The sequence below is a fragment of the Gigantopelta aegis genome, chromosome 12 (genome assembly GCF_016097555.1).
Source record: "Gigantopelta aegis isolate Gae_Host chromosome 12, Gae_host_genome, whole genome shotgun sequence".
NCBI classification, from domain to species: domain Eukaryota; kingdom Metazoa; phylum Mollusca; class Gastropoda; order Neomphalida; family Peltospiridae; genus Gigantopelta; species Gigantopelta aegis.
In genome coordinates, this window is record NC_054710.1 from 18,500,418 (window position 1) to 18,526,328 (window position 25,911).

Below are 25,911 nucleotides of genomic sequence, written 5' to 3' on the forward strand. Positions count from 1 at the left end.
ACGAAAAACAGTCTATGACGACCTACAAAACAAATACCGCCTCTTGTAGCCATATTTGAGAAAATATGTTTGTGCCCGATGAGAATTCACTTTTTTAGAATTATTATTCTATCAGGTAATAATAACGATTTGCATGATACACGTTTAGCCTTAATTATGTGGTTACAGGAGTAATAGTAATACATTACTATTAATAAAATAACATCATCGACATGTATCAATTAGAAATTATGCGCACAAGTTCGACAATAGAATAGTACTGTTAGTATTACTGATAACAAATTATGACCTCATTTCTTTTGAATCAAGTCCTCCAACTAGGCTTATGTATGGAGTTTTTCATGTGAAAATGTAAATTTCGGCGTACAACTAACTTGTTATTCTAAGAACTGGGAGTGGGACTTCACTCGTCGGGGAATCCCCATTGGCATTAAGCATGATATAGAAAATATATTTTCTGGAATTTGTTCTATTTTTAAGTATTGAAATCCCAGTGTTTCACTTTCTTTTCCTTAATCATGTAGGAAGCATTTAACCTTTTCTTCTTTTCTTTTTTTAAAAGAGGATGCTGTTACCCTGACATTAAAAAGAAAAACGCCCAAAATTTAATTTTGTTTCAAGACCACTTGAGCACATTGATGATTGAGTCTGAAATTAGTTTATTAATCATAGGTTATTGAATGTAATACATTGAGTAATTCTGGTCACAGGCATTTAGGTTCCCATGTTTGTTTGGACTGATGAGGGTGGGGCATGCTGATTTTTGTGCAAATTAAACAAAAAAGCCTAAATCTGGAGAACACGTTTATTCATTATGGCATTGGAATGCTTCAATGCATTTCGTATTCCCCACCCATTTGGGGTATTAAATTAGTGATATCAACTGAATATTGGATCAAACTCTAAAAAAGACGTAGCACCAAGGTCTGGATTCAAACTCCAGACCAGGGCCATTCCATGGTATTTGGTCCATGGTTGTGGAAATTTCAAAATGATCTGTTAAACTAAGTTTTTATTATAGCTTAAAGTTGAAAAAATTACTGTTGCGTCAAATTAAAAATTAGGTATCAGGACATCATATCTAAAATATACTGCATATGAAAACACTACTTTCCCTTGAAGATGCTTGTAAAGTGATCTCCTAATGTCGGATAAAAATTTTGTTATTTCCATCTTCATCAAATGAATTGATCACTGTGATAAAATATTATCGCCAGTTTTGTTTTTGTAAAGGCGATGTATATATTATTTGGCACCCAAGATAAATTATTTTAATGATAAACACTACCACTTCCGTTGTTTTTATAAGCAGTGATATCCCCTCAAAATGAAAAGTTTACAACATTTTATAAAGAACTGCTGAATAAACATAATAACGTAAAAACCATCAGTTACAACCAATTAAATCTGCAATTGAGGAAAAAATATCAGACGATAGTGGAAACAAAAGACAGAATGACCGTTCTGATCACGTGACAAATTTGGTGCCAAATAAGTGGGGGGTTTTCAATCGGAGATTGTCGAATCCATAAAAATGTAACTTTTATTGTGTGTATTAAGCATACAAATGGATACAGGTATGGGACAAAATAGAAGCTGTTAAAAATACTGTTAATTATGTTATGTTAACTGTTGTAATTGCTTTTTCGTACACAACACGGCTTGTTTTCTTTGATGTCCAGTGTGCAGACTGATCGTTGTGTTTTTTTTATATGTGGATAAAAGTGTACATATGGAAATAGCGGAGATAGGTGCTGTAAAATATAGTAGGGTTGTGTCAAAATAAAGGGGTGCAGAAAAATAAAGGAGGGCGGAGAACGTGATAGGAGGGCGGCAAAATGCAATAGCGGGGTGGGCCGCCCTGTTTGAATGGAGCAGCGAGAACACTGATAATGATGACTGGTTGTATTAAACGATTAAAATAAGCACCTCAAACTTTGAGCCAGGATGTGACATTGAGCTGGGATGTGACTTTCAAGATGGCATGTTAAATTGAGTAAAGATTAAAAATGTATTAAATCTCTCTATATAGAGAAAGGGGCAAAACTGACTAGATAATGCACATGTACCTAAAAGAAATTACTTTTATTTTCAATATTTTTGCTCTCACCATCAAGAATCGGAAACAGAGAAAATGGACATTTGGGGGAGCATGTTCGAATATTTAACATGGATTTATGTAGAGACAAAAATACTACATGTATTATCAGTTAATTCTATGCTTCTATGTTTGACCAAACAATGAATTATTGATAATCCACCAATTTAAAGAATATTGTATTTATACCAAATGTTCCATCTTGTGAATCCAAACTAGTGTACACATACAATAAATATTGTGTAAAAGAATTGTTCAAATACAATGTGCTGCTATAATCTTAAGTTTATTCCTTGGCAGATACAGGTATCCAAACATGAATTGGAATATATAAACCAACATTTCTCCAGTGAAGGATGTAATTCATAAATATACATGTGGAAGATAAACTTGGGTCGGGGAATTCAAATCAGTTTTGTCGTTGAGATTTTTTGCTATTGTCATCCATCAACAGTTTATATTAATATACATTGTTGATAGTTTGGCCTATCAAATAATGATGAACAGAAAGAAGAAACTGTCCCAAAACTATCATTTCTGTACTAACTGGGTTTCATATTTTGAATTCCAATTAAATCAGATGGTCATAAAAATACTAACAAAAGGCAAAATATAATATATTAATTCTAAAATATATGGTAAATTGCAAACAAGAATTCTACAGAATTTTATGTCTGACCTACCATAAACTTATTCAGTGTCATTGATAGTGCATCTGTAAATATCTATCTCAATGCATGTTAAAGCTGCACACCCTAGTTCCATCCAGCGAACATAAATTATAATTTGGTTAATCTACAAACCTGTAACACACTTAGATCACGTTTTTATCAAATGGAGTGAAAAAGCAGGTTTTATATCGATAAATACCATGGGAATCCCCATGTCCCAATTGCTTGAAATAATTTTGAAAGTTAGTATTCTGATGTCACCGGTAGATGTCGCTCGAAGCACAACGACAAATTTCACAGAGTGCGCACAGACTTGGGGTGCGTTCTTTTCACCTCTCCTGGACATGTTCCAACTGTTCTGTCCTGGTTGTATCCCCTCTCCAGATATCGTAAAACTTAGCAAAATTATTGGTTTTAAGGGTTTGTAACGTTTTGTATTGAGACACTTACTTGTCTGAACTTTAGTATTACTGAAAATGTTCACGAACTGTGAAGAAAAATCTCACAAATGAACAACAACAAATTGGATGTTGATTGCGCGAACCGTGCACGAGATAACAAACTGAACCAAAATGATAACGGTCACGTGGTATACCAACATCTGTGATGTTTACACAGGAAGATTCCCTCTAAAAATAGATTGGACCTCACTTGCTTAATGTTTTTTTTCTCGACAGCACGTCTTGTGGAAAAATGCAAAAAATGCATTTCGTGGTTTTACAAACATCAGGATTACCAAAAAGCACTTCAGGCGAATGGAAATGTGTATTCTAAATAATAAAATGTAAGTAAAGTGCAATTTTATTTGTGAAAAATGGGGTTTAATAGCGAAAAACAACGCTGTAATGGTTAACAAATAGCCGTAACTAGGGTGTGTCCCTTTAAAAATGTTTTTAAAACATTAAAAACAAATAAACTTCAAAATATTAAATTAGAATTTTAAAATTATCAAGTTGAAAAACAAATTTTGACGTGCACTGAAGTGAACATTCATAGATAGAACTACAAAATTATGAAGCTTTACTGATGTAGGGCATGTGATTTATGAGAAATGTAGCTACATTTGTACAATCAATATTGAGCTAAATGTAAAAGTTAATTAGGATTTTACGCACTTATTTTGATGATTAAAAACACTTAAAACAACTAAATATCATTGATTTAAAAAGCTAACAGTGTTTTATTGGTAGTATTTGATGTATATCATTTGTTTAGTTTATAAGTGAACTGGATAAAAAGTCACGTCCTGGCTCCTACTGAAATTTTAAAAAGTAAATGTTATGTCATAAAACAGGGCTCGAAACGGCCTGTGGCCAGGACACCAAAGATATACAACCCAATTATAATGGTGTATGTTTTTTATAATGCAATGTTGTATGTGTATATATTAATGTATGTATGTATGTGTGGATGGATGTATGAGTCTGAATATGTATGTGTATGTCAATGTACATCAATATGTAAATCGGTGTTCTCGCTGGGTGAAAATTAAAGGAGGGCGGCCGCTCAGCACCACACCCTTCAAACCCCCCCCCCCCACCAATAAACGAAAAGCAAAAAAAATAGGGGGGGGGGGGGTAGTTTGAATATCATAGTGTTGTGTGTTGGTAGACTTTGAGAAAAGACATACTCCTTATTTTGCCTACGAAAAAGGGCAAAGGGGTTTATAAAAAGACTCATCTTTTAAATGAACCGAAGATGATCTCGGTCTGACATTCACGGGCAGTTCCGGTTTTGCTGGACCGATCAAAGTTTTAGTATTATTATTTTAAATAAAAATTTCAAGATATACGAAAAACAATAAAGATGTTTGTAAAGTGATCTCCTAATGTCAGATACATTTTTGCTATTTCCATCTTCATCGAATGAATCGATTGCTGTGATAAAACATCGCCAGCTGATAAAAAATAGATTCGTGTTTGTAAAGGCGGTGTATATATTATTTGGCACTCAAGATAAATGATTTTAATGATAAACACTACCACTTCCGTTGTTTTTATAAGCGTTCATATCCCCTCAAAATGAAAAGTTTACAATATTTTATAAAGAACTGCTGAATAAACATTATAACAGAAAGTAAAAATCATCAGTTTCAACCAATTATATCTGCAACTGAGGACAAAATATTAAACGTTAGTGGAAACAAAAGACAGAATGACCGTTCTGATGGTATCAGGTCGTTTCGTAACCATACCGTTTCGTACCATACCGGTTCGTACCCAAAAGCATACCAGTTCGTACCCAAAGGCATACCAGTTCGTACCCACATTTGTACATGTTATTTAATGAAAAACAAAACAACAAAAATCCAAGCCAACTGCATTTTTATAATTAGCGATTAGAAATTGTCACGAAGAATCATGTCAAGCGAAGTCAGCTTATTTGTTGATATATTTCAAACACATAACATTTTTCATAACATAACATCGATATCTCGGAACGGTTATGCATAACAATAAACGGCTTGCGGTGAACTCGTATGGAAAACTTACTCGTATGGGGGGGGGGGGAATGCAGTGAACTCGTATGGAAATCCACAAGTGAACTCGTATGGAAGACTTACTCGTATGGGGGAAAATGCTGTGAACTCGTATGGAAATTACAAACTGATATATCCAGTACTGTATACTATATAGCAACTTCAAGTATTTGTGTGTAGTTTTTATGCAAAGTTCGACAAATCCGCTAGCCCGCTATTTATTATTCATTGGATGCTTATTACAGAATAAATTAAACATGATTGAACATACTTTGAACATACGGGTGACATGAAAATAGGTGACTGTCGTTGACGCACAAACTGCGGTTGACACACAAATAGTTGACTGATGGTGACATAAATAAGAAGCATGTATACAAAACAAGTGTCAAAATACACATTTAAGAGAAATATCAAAGTATATCTGCATATCCATACATCCTCATACGAGTTCACCGTTATTTTTTACATACGAGTTTTCCATTCATACGAGTTAGTTTCCATTCGAGTTCACCGCATCCCCAATAAACTCCATCGTCGCACTGTGAAATCGACACCAAATTACAAGACAAAAGAATTGCTCTTTGGCTACGAAAAGGTAAGCTTTTTGGTTACGAAAAGGTATGCTTTTTGGTTACGAAAAGGTATGCTTTTTGGTTACGAAACGGCATGCTTCAGTGATGCACAGCACATAATTGCTCATTTAATGCTCATAAAAGATACTGAGTGATTATTACAACAAATCTTTTGCTAAATGTTACAATATGTTTGTAATATAATAATTGTGTATTTAAAAAAAATATTAATGTTAGGTGTAATGTATGACATTATTTAATTGGTTACGAACTGGTATGCTAGTGGTTACGAAACGGTATGGTACAAACGGGTTTGGGTACGAAACGTCCTAAAAACCGTTCTGATCACGTGACAAATTTGGCGCCAAATAAGAGGGGTTTTTTCAATCGGAGATTGCTGAATCCGTAAAAAATAAAATGTTTTCATTGCTTACATAAAATATAACTTTTATTATGTCTATCAAACATACAAATGAATACAGATATTGGACAAAATAGAGGCTGTTAAAAATACTGTTAAATTACGTTACTGTAACTCATAAATGTTTCGTCAATTGCTTTTTCGTACACAACACGGCTTGTTTCCTTTGATGTCCAGTGTGATCGTTGTTTTTAGTGTGGAAAAAAGTGCATTTGGAAATAGCGGAGATAGGTGCTGGAAAATAAAGAGGGGCGCTCAAAAATAAAGGAGGGCGGGGAACGTGAAAGGAGGGCGGCAAAATGGAATAGCGGGGTGGGGCGAGAACACTGATGTAAATATACCTTTTTCAATACTAATGTCTATATACGTGTGCGTGTGTGTAATGGAAGGAATATTACAACAACAATATACATAAAGTATGTGGATTATATCTATTCGTGTGTATATATTTTGCCATTTATATATGTATATAAAACTATGTATACCATATATGAAATTTAAAAAATATTGTGAGACAGTGAGCTCAGGGCACCCCCAACCCTAACACTGCCATTTAAATGATTTTATATTCTGGGGACAATAAAAAAAAGAAAAAGAAAAAAAGGTGACCAAAGTCACGCTTGGGCGACTTAAATATTAAAAAATAATGGCGTTAATCGCCCAAACAATATTATTTGGGCGATCTTTGTTTATAACATATGAGCTACTATTAATAACTGTATTGCATATATTTATTCCACATTAAAATCTTGCTAATGGTTCGTAATTTGCTAACATTCATTAATATTATAAACATTGGTGTTATAGACAGGATTTACCACGATGACAAAATGTTGAGTATTTATTTTATGTGCTGACGAAGCCTCATGAATGGTGATTTTGTTAGTGTCTTATTTCCGTGTTTTCCATTACATAAATGTTGATAAACATAATTTTCGCTTTAAAAAAGTTTTTAAGATTTAAGGTCCGGTCACTGATTGATCGCAGTTGTATATATGCGATCATGTGATTTGTTTCCCTGCTAGCTGCTCTTTCAGTCTGTGTTCCCAAAATGACAGACCGGTTTATCAAAAATAACTTTTCATATTAATATCATGTATGTTGGTATCTTTGCTATCTAGAAGTGGTTCTTCAAATCAATATTTTATTAAAGTACATTTCATATGCTTACTTAAAAATTTCACTGAAAACCTGAAATATGAATATTTCGTGTTTGGGCTACCTAAAGCAAGTTTGGCGCCACTAAAAATGAAATTTTAGTGGCCCAGATATATGTTTTTGGGCTACCAGTTTTTTTGGCGAGTTTTGAGCCCTGATCATAAAGAATATTTTTTTTAGTAAATTGCTATACAGCATTTGGAAATAGACTGTATATTGTGTTAAACAGTGTATTTCAATATAAGCAAACATTCTATCAGGAGAGCAGAGTTTGGGAATTTACTGCAGTGATAAAAAAGTGAGGCCTGACATGCTTATACATGTACATGTACTACTATATGTAATGAGTCTGTAAATGATAAAACTGCATTTCCATTTAAAAAGGATTTTTAGTGAAGGAGATCATAAGAGTCAGAATGTCATGTCCTGGCTTAAATCATTACCAAGGAATGGTCCGTAAACTAAAACATGAGCCTTATGTGTTGGAAAGATGCATACCCAAGGGCTCGAACTTAAGAATTTATCACCCATGGCAATTAAAAAAACCCAAATTGATGTCGGTGAAAGAGCCGACTGACGGCAATTTTGAGTGTGCCAACAGCAATTTTTTTTTTATCACTTTTGCAGCAAATAAACTTATCTGAAAGGTTATTTCTCTGTATGTACATGTAGTCAAAGTTCTTCAATGTATGTTAATAAACTTCAATAAACAAGAATTTATTATAAATGGAATCATGGTATTTCTGAGACGAAGTTGCTCAAGTTTTCGGTGAATATGACATGAAAATTGTATCTATGTGTATATAGTCTTCTTGCTGGGTGAAAATTATAGGAGGATGGTCGCATAGCCCCCACCCCACCATTAAAAAAAAATGAAAAGCAAAACAAAAAGAAAAAAAGGAATGTTTTGTTGCAGTATATCGTTGTGTGTTGGTCGACTTTGAGAAAATACCTATCCCTTATTTTGCCCCTTGGTGTCTGGTACTGAAAAGTTGGTACGAGGTACAAGCTTCCTTATCTTTTGTGCACTGTTAGTTAAAACAGAGTGTCGGTCTGACATTCACTGGCATTCATTTTACTAAACCGATCAAAGTTTTAATATTATTATTTTAATAAAGATTTTAACATATCTGAAAAATAATAAAGATATTTTTTTAAGCAATCCGCTACCTTGGCATAACATTTTTCTGGGGTTTTTATTTCTATCTCCATCGAGTCGGTTGATCGCATTGATATTGCCAGTTTCATTTTTGTAAAGGCAGTGTATATATTATTTGGCACCCAAGATAAATGATTTTAATAATGAACACTACCACTTGCGTTTTTATAAGTGGTGATATCCCCCCCAACCCCCCCCCATTTTTTTTTTTTTAAATAATAAACATTTCTAATATTTTATAAGGAATTGCTGAATAAACAAATGACAGTAAGTAAAAATCATCAGTTGCAGCCAATTAAATCTGCATCTGAGGTTAAAATATCAGACACGAGTTAGTGGAAACAAAAGACAGAATGACCGTTTTGATCACGTGACAAAGATGGCACCAAATAAGTGGGGTGTTTTTCAGTCGGAGATTGCCGAAACAATAAAAAAAAAAAAAAAAGTGTTTTCATTGCTAAAATAAAATATAATTTTAATTGTGTATTAAACATACAAATGGATACTGGTATGGGACACAACAGAGGCTGTTAAAAATAGTGTTAAATTACGTTACGGTAACTTCCGTAAGTTTCGGAAGTGTTTCGTTTGTTGCGCTTACGTACACAACGCGGCTTGTTTCCTTTGTGCATCAGAGCTGGGTGCTGCAAATTATAATAGGATACCGAAAAATAATGAGGGGCGCAGAAACAACAAAAGGGGCGGCATAACACGAAAGCGAGGAGGCACATTATATGCACATGACTAAATATAGTTCCATCGCGTGGTACTAACTAAACGCCCATTAACCCCAACCAGGACCCAAACATCCGTGTTAAATACAGGCAGATAATGTTCATACACGTTTATGCTTCTTGCCGTCGGTCTGGAGCTTTACCAACGGCAGTAATTTTTATCCGACGGCACAAAAGTACCATCAATTTTGACAATGGTGTTTTATTTTGTATTGAAAAATAATATATACTTATTGCTGGCTTACTGGGATGTATATTATTACAGAACATTGCAATGCTTGACTATTTTATCATCCCGCAAAAAAACAGGTAGATCTGGTTTCTCTAGTTCTAAGACTCATACCTGATATTACGCGTTATGCATTACGTAACCACCAGCTCACCAGAAGGTGTATTCACTGGAATGGAACAAAATGGCTGCACCTGTTATATATAATAGCTGTCACATTTAACCGTTTTATTAATTAAATATAATAATATACTTGTTGATATTAAGCAAAAATATGCATTATATATCGTTGAATATACATGTATACTAGCCAAAAGCCTTGCTTATAAGCATTCCTTTAAGAAATAACTTAGAAAATTTAATTGCTTTCTTAAAACTATTTTTCATCGGCAGATCTTATCAGTCATAATTAATAATAACTGACAGTAGTTTGAGAATATAATTCATATATTTGTTTACATACATTCATAAATTTCTGAAATGATTAATAAATCAATAAAAAAAATTCCATTTTATTTTTTTTAATGAATGAAATACATAATATATTAATAATATTATTTTTTATGAAATACAATATACTAAGTAGTAAGTATAAGTAGTAAACAATTTCGGCTTAATCAACGTCTTGATGAATTAGCAATATTTTTAATCCATTGAAAATTGATAGCAATTACCGGTACTGTTTAGGCCTGATGTTTTATAATTGTGTAGTGATATCTGAAACCTGCGTAGCGAATTGCGACAAAATACTGAAAAAAATGTTCCCTGGTAGGGCCATTCCAGGAAGTGGCATTCTGAGTTGTATGGTTTTTTTCACTCAAAATCCTTTTTAAACGGAAACACAGTTTCATCATTTAGTAGTATTTATAAGCATGTTAGGCTTAGCTCTGCCACTCGCCAAATTCGCCAATTGTGAATTTTAGGATCAATTGGCATATTTTATTTTTATTTGTCGAAAAGTTCCATGTAATAATTGGTGTTTTGTTGGAAAATAACTGCGTTTTTTGTGTTTTTTTGTCGAAAAATTCCATGTAATAATTGGTGTTTTGTTGGAAAATAACTGCGTTTTTTATTTTTTTATACAATTTGGCAAAATGTTTTGCTCACCCAGAGCTAGCCCTGTTTTTTTTTTTTTATTATTAAAAAAAGTTAACAAAAATGGACATCACACTTTTAACACTAGTAAATTCCAAAACACTGCTCTACTGGTAGAATGGTTGGTTATTGAAACACAGTGTTTAACACAATATCCAGTCTATTTCTGAATGACATATAGTAATTTACAAAAAAACCTCTTTATGATGTAATATATACTAAAAAAACCCATTATGAGCCAGGACGTGACTTTTTGTCCAGTTCACTTCTAATTATAAATACAACTAATAAATGACATGTATATCAAATACTACTAATGAAACTAGTATACCACATGTTTCAGCAGATCAGTATGAAAGATAAACTAGTATACCACAGTGTTTCATCAGATCAATATGAAAGATAAATTAGTATACCATGATGTTTCAGCAGATCAATATGAAAGATAAATTAGTATACCATGATGTTTCAGCAGATCAATATGAAAGATAAACTAGTACACCGCAATGTTTCATCAGATCAATATGAAAGATAAACTAGTATACCACAATATTTCATCAGATCAATATGAAAGATAAACTAGTACACCGCAATGTTTCATCAGATCAATATGAAAGATAAACTAGTATACCACAATGTTTCATCAGATCAATATGAAAGATAAACTAGTACACTACAGTGTTTCAGCAGATCAATATGAAATATAAACTAGTACACCACACCACAATGTTTCATCAGATCAATATGAAAGATAAACTAGTACACCACAATGTTTCATCAGATCAATATGAAAGATAAATATGAAAGATAAACTAGTACACCACACCACAATGTTTCATCAGATCAATATGAAAGATAAACTAGTACACCACAATGTTTCATCAGATCAATATGAAAGATAAACTAGTACACCACACCACAATGTTTCATCAGATCAATATGAAAGATAAACTAGTACACCACAATGTTTCATCAGATCAGTATGAAAGATAAACTAGTACACCACAGTGTTTCATCAGATCAGTATGAAAGATAAACTAGTACACCACAATGTTTCATCAGATCAATATGAAAGATAAACTAGTACACCACACCACAATGTTTCATCAGATCAGTATGAAAGATAAGTAGTACACCACACCACAATGTTTCATCAGATCAGTATGAAAGATAAACTAGTACACCACACCACAATGTTTCATCAGATCAATATGAAAGATAAACTAGTACACCACACCACAATGTTTCATCAGACCAATATGAAAGATAAACTAGTACACCACGATGTTTCATCAGATCAGTATGAAAAATAAACTAGTACACCACGATGTATCATCAGATCAGTATGAAAGATAAACTAGTACACCACACCACAATGTTTCATCAGATCAGTATGAAAGATAAGTAGTACACCACACCACAATGTTTCATCAGATCAGTATGAAAGATAAACTAGTACACCACACCACAATGTTTCATCAGATCAATATGAAAGATAAACTAGTACACCACACCACAATGTTTCATCAGACCAATATGAAAGATAAACTAGTACACCACGATGTTTCATCAGATCAGTATGAAAAATAAACTAGTACACCACGATGTATCATCAGATCAGTATGAAAGATAAACTAGTACACCGCAATGTTTCATCAGATCAATATGAAAGATAAACTATTATTACACATATGGGCTCAAATATACGGGGTAATATTTTTTCGATCTCTGCACAGTGTGCAGATTGCTTCTACAGCCACTGATTGGCTGGCTTTAAAATCACGACGTTTGGTTGGTTGGTTGCCATGGCCGGAACTTCACTTTCATTCATATAATTTGTTCATTCATGAGTCAGATTACACATACGTTATACGATCTACAAAGATTTACAAAAACAAATGGACTCATTTGTTTTGTAAACATAAAATGGTATGTTTTCATAAGCAGCGGCTTTAATAATATATAAAAATAATTATTTTCAAATGCAAATACAGTTGTATTATTTTGTACTGTAAACATTTGACTGTAAAGAGAACGCCGTTATGCTATGACGTCACTTACATTACGTCATGTAATGCGCGTAAGATTATATCACGTAATGACTGTTGTTGTAGACTCCAGAGGAATTTTTACATTAAAAATCAGTTAAAATTGACAATGGGTAATAAAGAGAATAACCAACTCGCTACGAGGAATTATGAATTATCTGTCCCTCGTGAATGAATGTTGTAAAACCCTCGCCAAAGGCTCGGGTTTACAACATTCATTCACTCGGGACAGATAATTCATAATTCCTCGTAGCTTGTTAGTTATTCTCTAAGTACACCACAGTGTTTCATCAGATCAGTATGAAAGATAAACTAGTACACCACAGTGTTTCATCAGATCAGTATGAAAGATAAACTAGTATACCACAATGTTTCATCAGATTAGTATGAAAGATAAGTAGTACACCACACCACAATGTTTCATCAGATCAGTATGAAAGATAAACTAGTACACCACGATGTATCATCAGATCAGTATGAAAGATAAACTAGTACACCGCAATGTTTCATCAGATCAGTATGAAGGATAAACTAGTACACCACAATGTTTCATTGGATCAATATGAAAGATAAACTAGTACACCACAATATTTCATCAGATCAGTATGAAAGATAAACTAGTATACCGTAATGTTTCATCAGATCAGTATGAAAGATAAAACTAGTACACCGCAATGTTTCATCAGATCAATATGAAGGATAAACTAGTACACCACAATGTTTCATCGGATCAATATGAAAGATAAACTAGTACCCCACTGTTTCACCAGATCAGTATGAAAGATAAACTAGTATACCACAATGTTCATCAGATTAGTATGAAAGATAAACTAGTACACCACAGTGTTTCATCAGATTAGTATGAAAGATAAACTAGTATACCACAATGTTTCATCAGATTAGTATGAAAGATCCCTTATTATGTCATTAAACACATCACTCATTTTGTGGAATTTTCTTTGACATTTTGTTTTCTTTGTGTTAAGTTTTCTGACAGATTCCAGTGATTGCCTGAAACATAGACATTGAAGATGGGTGATTGTGATGACGTTCCTCAGTTGGTAGATTCTTCAGATGAGGAATGCAACGGGCCTACACCCAGTGGTAGGTTTTCTTTTAATCGGTTGAAGGAAAAGGGGCGGGATTTAGCCCTACACCCAGTGGTAGGTTTTCTTTTAATCGGTTGAAGGAAAAGGGGCGGGATTTAGCCCTACACCCAGTGGTAGGTTTTCTTTTAATCGATTGAAGGGGCGGGATTTAGCCCTACACCCAGTGGTAGGTTTTCTTTTAATAGGTTGAAGGAAAAGGGGCGGGATTTAGCCCTACACCCAGTGGTAGGTTTTCTTTTAATCGGTTGAAGGAAAAGGGGCGGGATTTAGCCCTACACCCAGTGGTAGGTTTTCTTTTAATCGGTTGAAGGAAAAGGGGCGGGATTTAGCCCTACACCCAGTGGTAGGTTTTCTTTTAATCGGTTGAAGGAAAAGGGGCGGGATTTAGCCCTACACCCAGTGGTAGGTTTTCTTTTAATAGGTTGAAGGAAAAGGGGCGGGATGTAGCCCTACACCCAGTGGTAGGTTTTCTTTTAATAGGTTGAAGGAAAAGGGGCGGGATTTAGCCCTACACACCCAGTGGTAGGTTTTCTTTTAATAGGTTGAAGGAAAAGGGGCGGGATTTAGCCCTACACACCCAATGGTAGGTTTTCTTTTAATAGGTTGAAGGAAAAGGGGCGGGATTTAGCCCTACACCCAGTGGTAGGTTTTCTTTTAATAGGTTGAAGGAAAAGGGGCGGGATTTAGCCCTACACCCAGTGGTAGGTTTTCTTTTAATAGGTTGAAGGAAAAGGGGCGGGATTTAGCCCTACACCCCCAGTGGTAGGTTTTCTTTTAATAGGTTGAAGGAAAAGGGGCGGGATTGAGCCCTACACACCCAGTGGTAGGTTTTCTTTTAATAGGTTGAAGGAAAAGGGGCGGGATTTAGCCCTACACCCCCAGTGGTAGGTTTTCTTTTAATAGGTTGAAGGAAAAGGGGCGGGATTGAGCCCTACACACCCAGTGGTAGGTTTTCTTTTAATAGGTTGAAGGAAAAGGGGCGGGATTTAGCCCTACACCCAGTGGTAGGTTTTCTTTTAATAGGTTGAAGGAAAAGGGGCGGGATGTAGCCCTACACCCAGTGGTAGGTTTTCTTTTAATAGGTTGAAGGAAAAGGGGCGGGATTTAGCCCTACACACCCAGTGGTAGGTTTTCTTTTAATAGGTTGAAGGAAGAGGGGTGGGATTTAGTTCAGTTGGTTTAGTACTCGCCTAAGATGCTTGCATCGCAGGATCGAATCCCCTCAGTGCATCCATTTAATGAATTGGGTTTTTTTTTTCAACCAGTGCACCACAACTGGTCAAAGGTAAAAGTTCTCTTGTTGCTAATGGAAACATGTAGCAGGGTCCTAATTCACAAACGTCTCTTAGACTCCGCTAGACAACAAAGCATCCTCTTTGCAAGTCTTTTAGCATTGCACTGCGAGATCGCAAAGTGGCGAGAGTTTAGTGAATTAGGCCCCTGGTTTTCTCTGATGACTATATGTCAGAATTCCCAAACGTTTGACATCTAATAGCCAAAGATTAATTAATCAATGTGCTCTAGTGGTGGTGTTAAACCAAATAAACTTGTAAACTTTATTTCAGAAGTCCTTGTTAATAAATGGGCCACGAAGCCCGGTGACTGCGAACCTCTGATAAAGCCGTATGTACTTGCTCCCTTCTTGTTTGGCTTTGACAGTGACCTGCCCAAACACTGGATTGCTGCTCTTCATGACTGCGGATTGCTGGCTACCAAAAACAGGTGCACACTCTTTGTAATTGGTTTTTACTTTTAGTTTATTTGTCAACATTTTATCATTAAATTAAGTGACAGACCCTGGTTTTTAACCACTATGGCTTATTTTTCATTATTGGATCCATTCTTGATAACCTGTCCAGTATTTATATCTATTATTAGCGATAACAGTGGGTTTTTTTACCAGATTTTTTTTTTAAAATGGACTGATTCATATCCCAATGTTTGGTGATTTTCGTTGTTGATAAAACGATCAAATTTATTATCAAATTAGCTGTCACTATCAGCTATTGATCCCTGAAAATGGTCACGACGTACCGCCATTGTTTTAAGCGAAAATACTTGCCGAAAACCACTTTTTCAACTCAATATTATAAGTTATTTTTTACTGAAAAACAAAAACCTAAACATGTATATATACAGGAAGCTGAGTTTGACTTTTTCCTGTTATACAAGTCTTTCTGGTGAGTCGTGTGCAAAACGGCGGGAAAAATTTATTGGGGAATGCACTGTATACAGTGTACAGTATGTTGACTGGCGTGACGTCAGGCGAGATATCTTGCCTGCAGTAGTCAAAAGGTTAAGAAACAATGACATAATTAAATATATTTTGACTTGGAGGTAAAATTTGCTTTTAAGCTACATAACATAGACACCTACATTGAATAAACAATCACTGTAAATAACATAATACGCAAGGCTAGATTTGGCAAGCAGAAAATTTTGCTAAATTATCTTTTAAACTTTTAAAAAAGGCAGAAATCTACAGTTAATTGCCAACAAAATAAAAGTAATTATGTGAAATTATTTGCCAGTTTTCTAAAATTGATAGTTTGTGAATTTGATGAGTGGCAGAGCACTATGAAATGTTACAGTTTATGTGTAGATAATCATTTGTAAACTCTACTCACTGCCGGTTGGTTGTTATTCAGCCAGGCATCATTAGCTGATAACACTTTTCTAATTGGTTGACAAATTCTTTCAGATCAAAAGATGTGACGGTATTATCAAAAGAAGAGTGGGGATTGGTGGATTTTGTGGATGACGTGTATGAGCTTGTTGCAGACATACTGGTATGTACGTCATATATTCAGCTGTTCATTGGGGGCCAATGCGGGCCTTGAAACTTTGTACGTCATATATTCAGCTGTTCATTAGGGGTCAATACTGGCCCTTGAAACTTTGTACGTCATATATTCAGCTGTTCATTAGGGGCCAATGCCAGCCCTTGAAACTTTGTACGTCATATATTCAGCTGTTCATTGGGGGCCAATGCCAGCCCTTGAAACTTTGTACGTCATATATTCAGCTGTTCATTGGGGGCCAATGCCGGCCCTTGAAACTATGTACGTGGTATATTCAAAGTTGTTCATTGGGGGCCAATGCCGGACCTTGAAACTTTGTACGTCATATATTCAGCTGTTCATTGGGGGCCAATGCCGGCCCTTGAAACTATGTACGTGGTGTATTCAGCTATTCATTAGGGGCCAATGCCAGCCCTTGAAACTATGTACGTGGTATATTCAGCTGTTCATTAGGGGCCAATGCCAGCCCTTGAAACTATGTACGTGGTATATTCAAAGTTGTTCATTGGGGGCCAATGCCGGACCTTGAAACTGTATGTCATAAATTCAAAGTTGTTCATTGGGAGCCAATGCCGGACCTTGAAACTTTGTACGTCGTATATTCAGCTATTCATTGGGGGCCAATGCCCTCCCTTGAAACACAGATAATTTTGCAGTCAGTAGTTTTGCAGAGTTTGTCAGTACCACTAGTCATCGGTTCCGGTTAGTGAATGTTTGGTCTGAGCTAGTGGAAATTATCAACTGTATTACTGTAATACATAGGGCACTAATCAAAGCTTCTGTGAGGGCTAGTGGAAATGATCAGTTGTATTACTATAATACATAGGGCACTAGTCAACACTTCTGTGAGGGCTAGTGACTTTCTCAGACATTTATCGAACACTGCGTTTAGTAAAGACAATAACAATTAATAATGGATATGCTTTTACGAATTAATTTTGCAAACTGCTTGTGCAGCAATGCTGCTAGTTGCTGTCATGAATGTTGAAGGCTGTAGTACATTATTGATTATCAGAACAACATTTCAGACTGTGTTATAGCTATGTAACTTCAGATTTGTGCAACGTGTCAATTGGTTACATAGTGAATTATTACATTCTAAAATTAAAAGTTGCAAACTTAAGGATCAGCAAAACTTTATATGTGCATTCTAAAAAATGCATATATATATATATATATATATATATATATATAAGTATGTATTATCTACTGTTTAATTAAGACTTATTTTTTTGCGTTTATGATACTATTACTGTCTGTGCAACCCCTGCAATTACTCACGGCAATCAGCAGTGTCGTGGATATTGCCGAGGAGTTTTTCATTTTCTGCGGCATTTATTTTGCCGTGGACTCTATTGTGTTTTTTATCAATATGTATTATTTCCTTATTACCAGTAATATATTATAAAACATAAAATATACTTTGTGAACTGAAAACAGATTAAAAGTAAATATTAAAACAGTAACTACACTGTTAAATATTACTAAAGTATCTGAATCTCAGCTCCATCGGGCATGATCGGAAATATATGTAAATTCCCAATCCAAAGTTCAACCAGCGAACTATTTGATACATGTAGCCATTGTAGGGTGCCGATGTGGCCATTTGGTTTACCATGAAGCGCTTAAACCAGTCCAATAGTCGTTTTTCTGCTTGGTCTGGCTGAAATCGATCTAGCATTAAAGCGAGTTCCAACTTGGTCATTGCACTCTGTTGACTGTTCATAGCATGTGCATTGCAGGGACCACTGGATTGCAAGGGGGTGACAGCTTATGCATTGTTGAACTGTGGCTATGGTATGTTACGGGTGTTTTATTTATCATACACTTCTACAAGTGGAAGTCAGTACACCATGACTGGTACATCAAAGGCCGTGGTATGTGCTATCCTGTCTATGGGATGGTGCATATAAAAGATTGCTTGCTACTAATCGAAAAGAGTAGCCCATGAAGTGGCAACAGCAGGTTTCCTCTCTCAATATCTGTGTGGTCCGTAACCATATGTCTGACGCCATATAACCATAAATAAAATGTGTTGAGTGCGTCGTTAAATAAAACAGTTCCTTCCTTCCTTCCTACAAATGGCTTGAAGTGTTATGGTCAGCCTGATGATGAGATATGTTTATATATAGAGAGAGAGAGAGATCGTTTCGATAGTTGAATAAAAGTTCCTCCGACATTTATATTGACAAAGTATGCTATTCTTTTCTGGTGCCGTGTAGGCCTAATCCAACAAAACAAAACAAACTTTGCCAATATTATTAGGTTCGAAAGGAGCATTCGGTCTTATTGACAAATTTCGTAACAGCAATTATGCCGTTATTAATTTTTAAAATTTAAATTCCATATCGCATTAAATATGTTCTGACACTTTGATGTAATATAATTAAAAGATAAAGATTGGACTGGCACGTCAATGCGGACTGATTCCGCTGTATGTGATAAACTGTAATCCCTTTACAAACCTTATTGTTCTTGATCATGCACCTGTCATTTGCTTGTTGACTGTTATGTCATTTTACGTCAACGAATACCGCCACTGGTATAAATGAACTTACAGCATATTGGCAAACAACACAAATAAACTCATCATTCAGATTTACTTACAATCCAGAGATGCAGACATGTCAATGGTAAAATTGCTCTGGACACTTATTTTCCCGCAGAATTTTTTTTGCTGTGGTCATTTTCTTAATTGCAGAGGTTGCTGTGCTTTCAGTTTATATCATGTTTGACACCTGCTGGCACGTTAAGCATTGCTTACCATTAACATACCATCTGGCTGTTGATTAAACAGTGTCTTGGGGTGTTGTTTCTTTCTAATGCCCTATTTTTACCATTAACATACCAACTGGCTCTTGATTAAATAGTGTCTTGGGGTGTTGTTTCTTTCTAATGCCCTATTTTTACTGTTAACGTACCTTCTGGCTGTTGATTAAACAGTGTCTTGGGGTGTTGTTTCTTTCTAATGCCCTATTTTTACCATTAACATACCAACTGGCTCTTGATTAAATAGTGTCTTGGAGTGTTGTTTCTTTCTTATGCCCTATTTTTACCGTTAACATGCCAAATAGCTCTTGATTAAATAGTGTCTTGGGGTGTTGTTTCTTTCTTATGCCCTATTTTTACCATTAACATGCCAAATAGCTCTTGATTAAATAGTGTCTTGGGGTGTTGTTTCTTTCTTATGCCCTATTTTTACCATTAACATGCCAAATAGCTCTTGATTAAATAGTGTCTTGGGGTGTTGTTTCTTTCTAATGCCCTATTTTTACCATTAACATACCAACTGGCTCTTGATTAAATAGTGTCTTGGGGTGTTGTTTCTTTCTAATGCCCTATTTTTACCGTTAACATACCAACTGGCTCTTGATTAAATAGTGTGTTGGGGTGTTGTTTCTTTCTAATGCCCTATTTTTACCGTTAACATACCAACTGGCTCTTGATTAAATAGTGTCTTGGGGTGTTGTTTCTTTCTAATGCCCTATTTTTACCATTAACATACCAACTGGCTCTTGATTAAATAGTGTGTTGGGGTGTTGTTTCTTTCTAATGCCCTATTTTTACCGTTAACATACCAACTGGCTCTTGATTAAATAGTGTCTTGGGGTGTTGTTTCTTTCTAATGCCCTATTTTTACCATTAACATACCAACTGGCTCTTGATTAAATAGTGTCTTGGGGTGTTGTTTCTTTCTAATGCCCTATTTTTACCATTAACATACCAACTGGCTCTTGATTAAATAGTGTGTTGGGGTGTTGGTTCTTTCTAATGCCCTATTTTTACCGTTAACATACCAACTGGCTCTTGATTAAATAGTGTGTTTGGGGTGTTGTTTCTTTCTAATGCCCTATTTTTACCGTTAACATACCAACTGGCTCTTGATTAAATAGTGTCTTGGGGTGTTGTTTCTTTCTAATGCCCTATTTTTACCGTTAACATACCAACTGGCTCTTGATTAAATAGTGTCTTGGGGTGTTGTTTCTTTCTAATGCCCTATTTTTACCGTTAACATACCAACTGGCTCTTGATTAAATAGTGTCTTGGGGTGTTGTTTCTTTCTAATGCCCTATTTTTACCGTTAACATACCAACTGGCTCTTGATTAAATAGTGTCTTGGGGTGTTGTTTCTTTCTAATGCCCTATTTTTACCATTAACATACCAACTGGCTCTTGATTAAATAGTGTCTTGGGGTGTTGTTTCTTTCTAATGCCCTATTTTTACCATTAACATGCCAACTGGCTCTTGATTAAATAGTGTTTAACTTGGGGTGTTGTTTCTTTCTAATGCCCTATTTTTACCATTAACATGCCAACTGGCTCTTGATTAAATAGTGTCTTGGGGTGTTGTTTCTTTCTAATGCCCTATTTTTACCATTAACATGCCAACTGGCTCTTGATTAAATAGTGTCTTGGGGTGTTGTTTCTTTCTAATGCCCTATTTTTACCGTTAACATACCAACTGGCTCTTGATTAAATAGTGTCTTGGGGTGTTGTTTCTTTCTAATGCCCTATTTTTACCGTTAACATACCAACTGGCTCTTGATTAAATAGTGTCTTGGGGTGTTGTTTCTTTCTAATGCCCTATTTTTACCGTTAACGTACCATCTGGCTGTTGATAAACAGTGTGTTGGGGTGTTGTTTCTTTCTTATGCCCTATTTTTACCATTAACATGCCAAATAGCTCTTGATTAAATAGTATGTTGGGGTGTTGTTTCTTTCTTATGCCCTATTTTTACCATTAACGTACCATCTGGCTAATGATTAAACAATGTGTTTAGTTGTTGTTTCTTTATTTTGCCCTATTTTTTCTCTTTGCAGACCAGTCGCAGTAAACTGTTGCCAGATATCCTTGATTTCATAGACAAAATTGACGCGATGTTGCTGAATGTAAAGATGCTCAATGTAAAGAAGACTGTTGAACTTGCTCAAGAAGACGATGTGCTAAGGGATATTGGGTACATGTTTTACTTTGTTCATTCATTAAAGCCTCAATCACATTAGATCGTACGTGTTCTGGATCATGTGATTGGTGGCAATATTTGCTACGATCTCCATTTGCGATTTCTCTTAAGATTGGTGGTAGGTCATCGTATGATTGGTGATACATGCGATCACCAACAATTGGAGAAGATCGATCGTAGGTAATTGTGCTACTAGTGGTGTCGATCAGCAACCGATCATACGATCAATCGTGGCAACTGCTCGCATGATCGATCGCAGCTAGTTGTGAGATTGGTCACACGATCAGATATAAAGGCTCACAATTGTGCGTCAGTATCAGTAGCTCTCAAAGAGTACACTTCATCAAACTTTTCAACTGAAACTATAATTCGCTGTGCCTCCCTGGTCTGGGACTTGTGGTACCACCAATTGTAAGGTTGTGCAACCAGTCGGGACAGGTCGTGACTAGTCGCACTACCGATCGTGAGGTCTTACGACAGGTGGCAGCACCAATCATCAGGTGACTTGCCTAGTAGCATGACCAATTGTGCGACTACTTGACCCACAATCATGCACGACTGGTGGTTCATCCATGTAAGATCTGTCTGCGACCTTTTACGATTTGGAATCGCAGGTCAGAAGTTTTGAACATGATCAATCGACCTTACTGCGACTTATTTTGCTCTGGCGATCACCCACGACCTCTGCGAACAGTCGTTCGCTCTTTCCGTGATTTGCCCGTGATTCCAACATTTTTTGGTCGCAGCTAGGTCGTAACCTGGTCTCAGGCGCGGTGTGACGGGGGCTTAAAGGAGCTGTCTAGAGTTTGGTACCATTCTTCAAATGTTTATCATTAGCTAAGCAAAGGCTTTTTAATGACTAAGGGGCGGGGTGTAGCCCAATGGTAAAGTGCTCACCTGATGCGAGGTCTATTTGGGATCAATCCCCATCGGTGGGCCTATTGGGCTATTTCTCATTCCAGCCAGTGCAGCACGACAGGTATTTAAAGGCCGTGGTATGTGCAGGCCGACCAACTTTCCGGAATTTTCATCACAGACTTGGAATTCTGGAACTGATGCCAAATATCCAGAATTTTTTTTAAATTCACTCGAATTTTTTTTTTAATACTCAAATAGTTTATATATTCATTTTAAAGATATTTTAAATATCATAGACTTATGTTCCTACAAGGCAGGCATCGGTTCTATGGCAGTGTATGCAATTTTGCCACCATGAATGAAAGCATGAATATATAACAGAAGAACGCTACGATCGTACAAAAACAAAACCCGAACCGACAATTTTCTTCTTTCCGTTGGCTTTCTCATGCAATATTTGACTAAATAATAAGGTGGACGCCACTAATCTATTATATGATGCATCCATGACATTAATATACTTATCGATATTATTTTATTCAAGTAAGTTAAATAATAATGCAATTTTTTTTCTGTACACTGTCTCCCAAAAAGTGCAAAACGGCAGCCAGTCTTAATGTGGGTAGCAGACATTTCATCCCCGAACCAGTTTGCCACAAATCAGTTCGCCACCACTACATGCACAGACCTGTCAAATCTCCCGGATTCCGCTGGAGTCTCCTGGTATTTGATCATATCTCCCTCAAACCTGCGTGGGAGACAATTTCTCCTGTTAAATGACATTTTTGTAAGCATAAAGAAAAAAACCTATCCCCTTTCACCAAAATAACATAAGGGAAGTAACTGCCTTTTTTTCTCATTTGGAAAATGTTGGCTACTTTCGGTTTCCGAGAATGTAACAGGCAGGATTGTCGCGACTATAATGATTGTTGTCATCGTAATGGCTACGAAGCGTGTTGCCGTGATTCACTGGTTGTGTATTGACATTCAGTGTTTCCGAGAATGTAACAGGCTGGATTGTCCCGACTATAATGATTGTTGTCATCGTAATGGCTACGAAGCGTGTTGCCGTGATTCACTGGTTGTGTATTGACATTCAGTGTTTCCGAGAATGTAACAGGCTGGATTGTCCCGACTATAATGATTGTTGTCATCGTAATGGCTACGAAGTGTGTTGCTGCTGATTCACTGCTTGTGTATTGACATTCAGTGTTTCCGAGAATGTAACAGGCTGGATTGTCCCGACTATAATGATTGTTGTCATCGTAATGGCTACGAAGTGTGTTGCTGCTGATTCACTGGTTGTGTATTGACATTCAGTGTTTCCGAGAATGTAACAGGCTGGATTGTCCCGACTATAATGATTGTTGTCATCGTAATGGCTACGAAGCGTGTTGCCGTGATTCACTGGTTGTGTATTGACATTCAGTGTTTCCGAGAATGTAACAGGCTGGATTGTCCCGACTATAATGATTGTTGTCATCGTAATGGCTACGAAGTGTGTTGCTGCTGATTCACTGCTTGTGTATTGACATTCAGTGTTTCCGAGAATGTAACAGGCTGGATTGTCCCGACTATAATGATTGTTGTCATCGTAATGGCTACGAAGTGTGTTGCTGCTGATTCACTGGTTGTGTATTGACATTCAGTGTTTCCGAGAATGTAACAGGCTGGATTGTCCCGACTATAATGATTGTTGTCATCGTAATGGCTACGAAGCGTGTTGCCGTGATTCACTGCTTGTGTATTGACATTCAGTGTTTCCGAGAATGTAACAGGCTGGATTGTCCCGACTATAATGATTGTTGTCATCGTAATGGCTACGAAGCGTGTTGCCGCTGATTCACTGGTTGTGTATTGACATTCAGTGTTTCCGAGAATGTAACAGGCAGGATTGTCCCGACTATAATGATTGTTGTCATCGTAATGGCTATGAAGCGTGTTGCCGTGATTCACTGGTTGTGTATTGACATTCAGTGTTTATAACGTTCTAATTTAGTCCTAATAACGCCTCTGACTTGTAAAACATTTTCTCACTAGATTACATAATGACACTATGACGAATCTGAAATGCCAGACTCTGGCCCAGTTGACAGCTATACACACGATGCATGTTAAAATCACAGGTCACAGCAAGACAATGAAAAGACCAGTTAGCTATATAAACATACTTGGGTCTGTTACTTTTGTATGTTTGTGCAGTAAAATGTTGGTAACAAGTGTACACTTGAACTGATTATTTTTGTACAATTAATAAATGTTGTGTTTGACATAAAGTTACTCACGGAAATGGGTATAATTCCGGTATGTTTCACACAGGTTTTACTTATGATTAATGGAAATACAATGTTTATTGCATCATTATGATGATTTTAAATATCTACCACCCCACTGTTCCACATTATAGTAAAAACTGAATATTAATATATTAATTTATAAGATTTATATAAATTTGTCTTAGGTACATGTACTTACACTAACCATAAATGATGATGTAACATAACCTGTAAGTGTAATACCGTAAATGTACTAATAAATTTTTTAAAAGAGTTCTTTTTTAAAATACGTATTAAATCATAATAATATTTAAACTTTAAAAAAAAAAAAATATATATATATACTCTTCAAAAAAAGAAACGCAAAAGGGTACAAATGGGTTATAACTCCGATTTTATGTTTCCTACCGGTTCATGCTTTGTGAATATAAGGTCATTGCATGTCCCAAACACATTCCCACGGTTACATTCGATAAAACGCAGCTACTGTACAATAAAGTTCCAAAATGTGAATATTCGCAAAAACGCAGCCACGTGCAAACCATGTCACCACTGCACGTGCATAGTCTGCACGTGCGTTGTCTGCACGTGCAACATGAACACCGACAGTATAAAAGTGCAGGGTGTTCGCTTGCCTGGCCTCTGTATCTGGCCGACAGTTGACAATCCAGGACATGCCACGTCTCAGTGAACCACAGAGAAACAATGCCATCGGCCGACTAGACGCAGGCGAATCCAGAACGGCCGTTGCCAGGGCATTCCATGTGTCCCCAAGCACCATCTCCAGACTGTGGGACCGTTACCAGCAACATGGATCAACACGTGACCTCCCTAGATCCGGTCGACCACAGGTCACTACCCCCCGGGCAGGACCGCTACATCCGGGTACGCCACCTTCGGGAACGATTGACTACTGCCACCTCCACAGCTGCAGCAATACCAGGTTTGCGCAGGATATCCGACCAGACCGTACGGGACCGTCTACGTGAGGTAGGAATTCGTGCCAGACGTCCAGTTCGAGGTGTCATCTTAACACCACAACACCGTCGACTCCGACTGCAGTGGTGCCAGATTCATCGACAATGGCCTCAACTGCGATGGAGACAGGTGTGGTTCAGTGATGAGTCCCGATTTCTGCTCCGACGTCATGATGGAAGATGTCGCGTGTATAGGCGTCGTGGTGAACGTTATGCGGCAAACTGCATGCAGGAAGTGGACAGATTCGGCGGGGGTAGT

The 25,911-nt window shown here is 36.4% G+C and overlaps 1 protein-coding gene across 1 annotated transcript in view; it reads left to right on the forward strand.

Moving 5' to 3' along the window:
- Positions 1 to 5: 5 nt before the first annotated feature.
- Positions 6 to 25,911, forward strand: part of LOC121386179 — a 28,194-nt gene continuing 2,288 nt past the window's right edge. Inside the window, exons 1-5 of the mRNA XM_041516990.1 lie at positions 6 to 115; positions 13,654 to 13,771; positions 15,342 to 15,498; positions 16,478 to 16,565; positions 21,399 to 21,535. Coding sequence (XP_041372924.1) covers positions 13,699 to 13,771; positions 15,342 to 15,498; positions 16,478 to 16,565; positions 21,399 to 21,535 — 455 coding nt within the window. The 5' untranslated portion in view covers positions 6 to 115; positions 13,654 to 13,698. The remainder of the gene's footprint in view (positions 116 to 13,653; positions 13,772 to 15,341; positions 15,499 to 16,477; positions 16,566 to 21,398; positions 21,536 to 25,911) is intronic.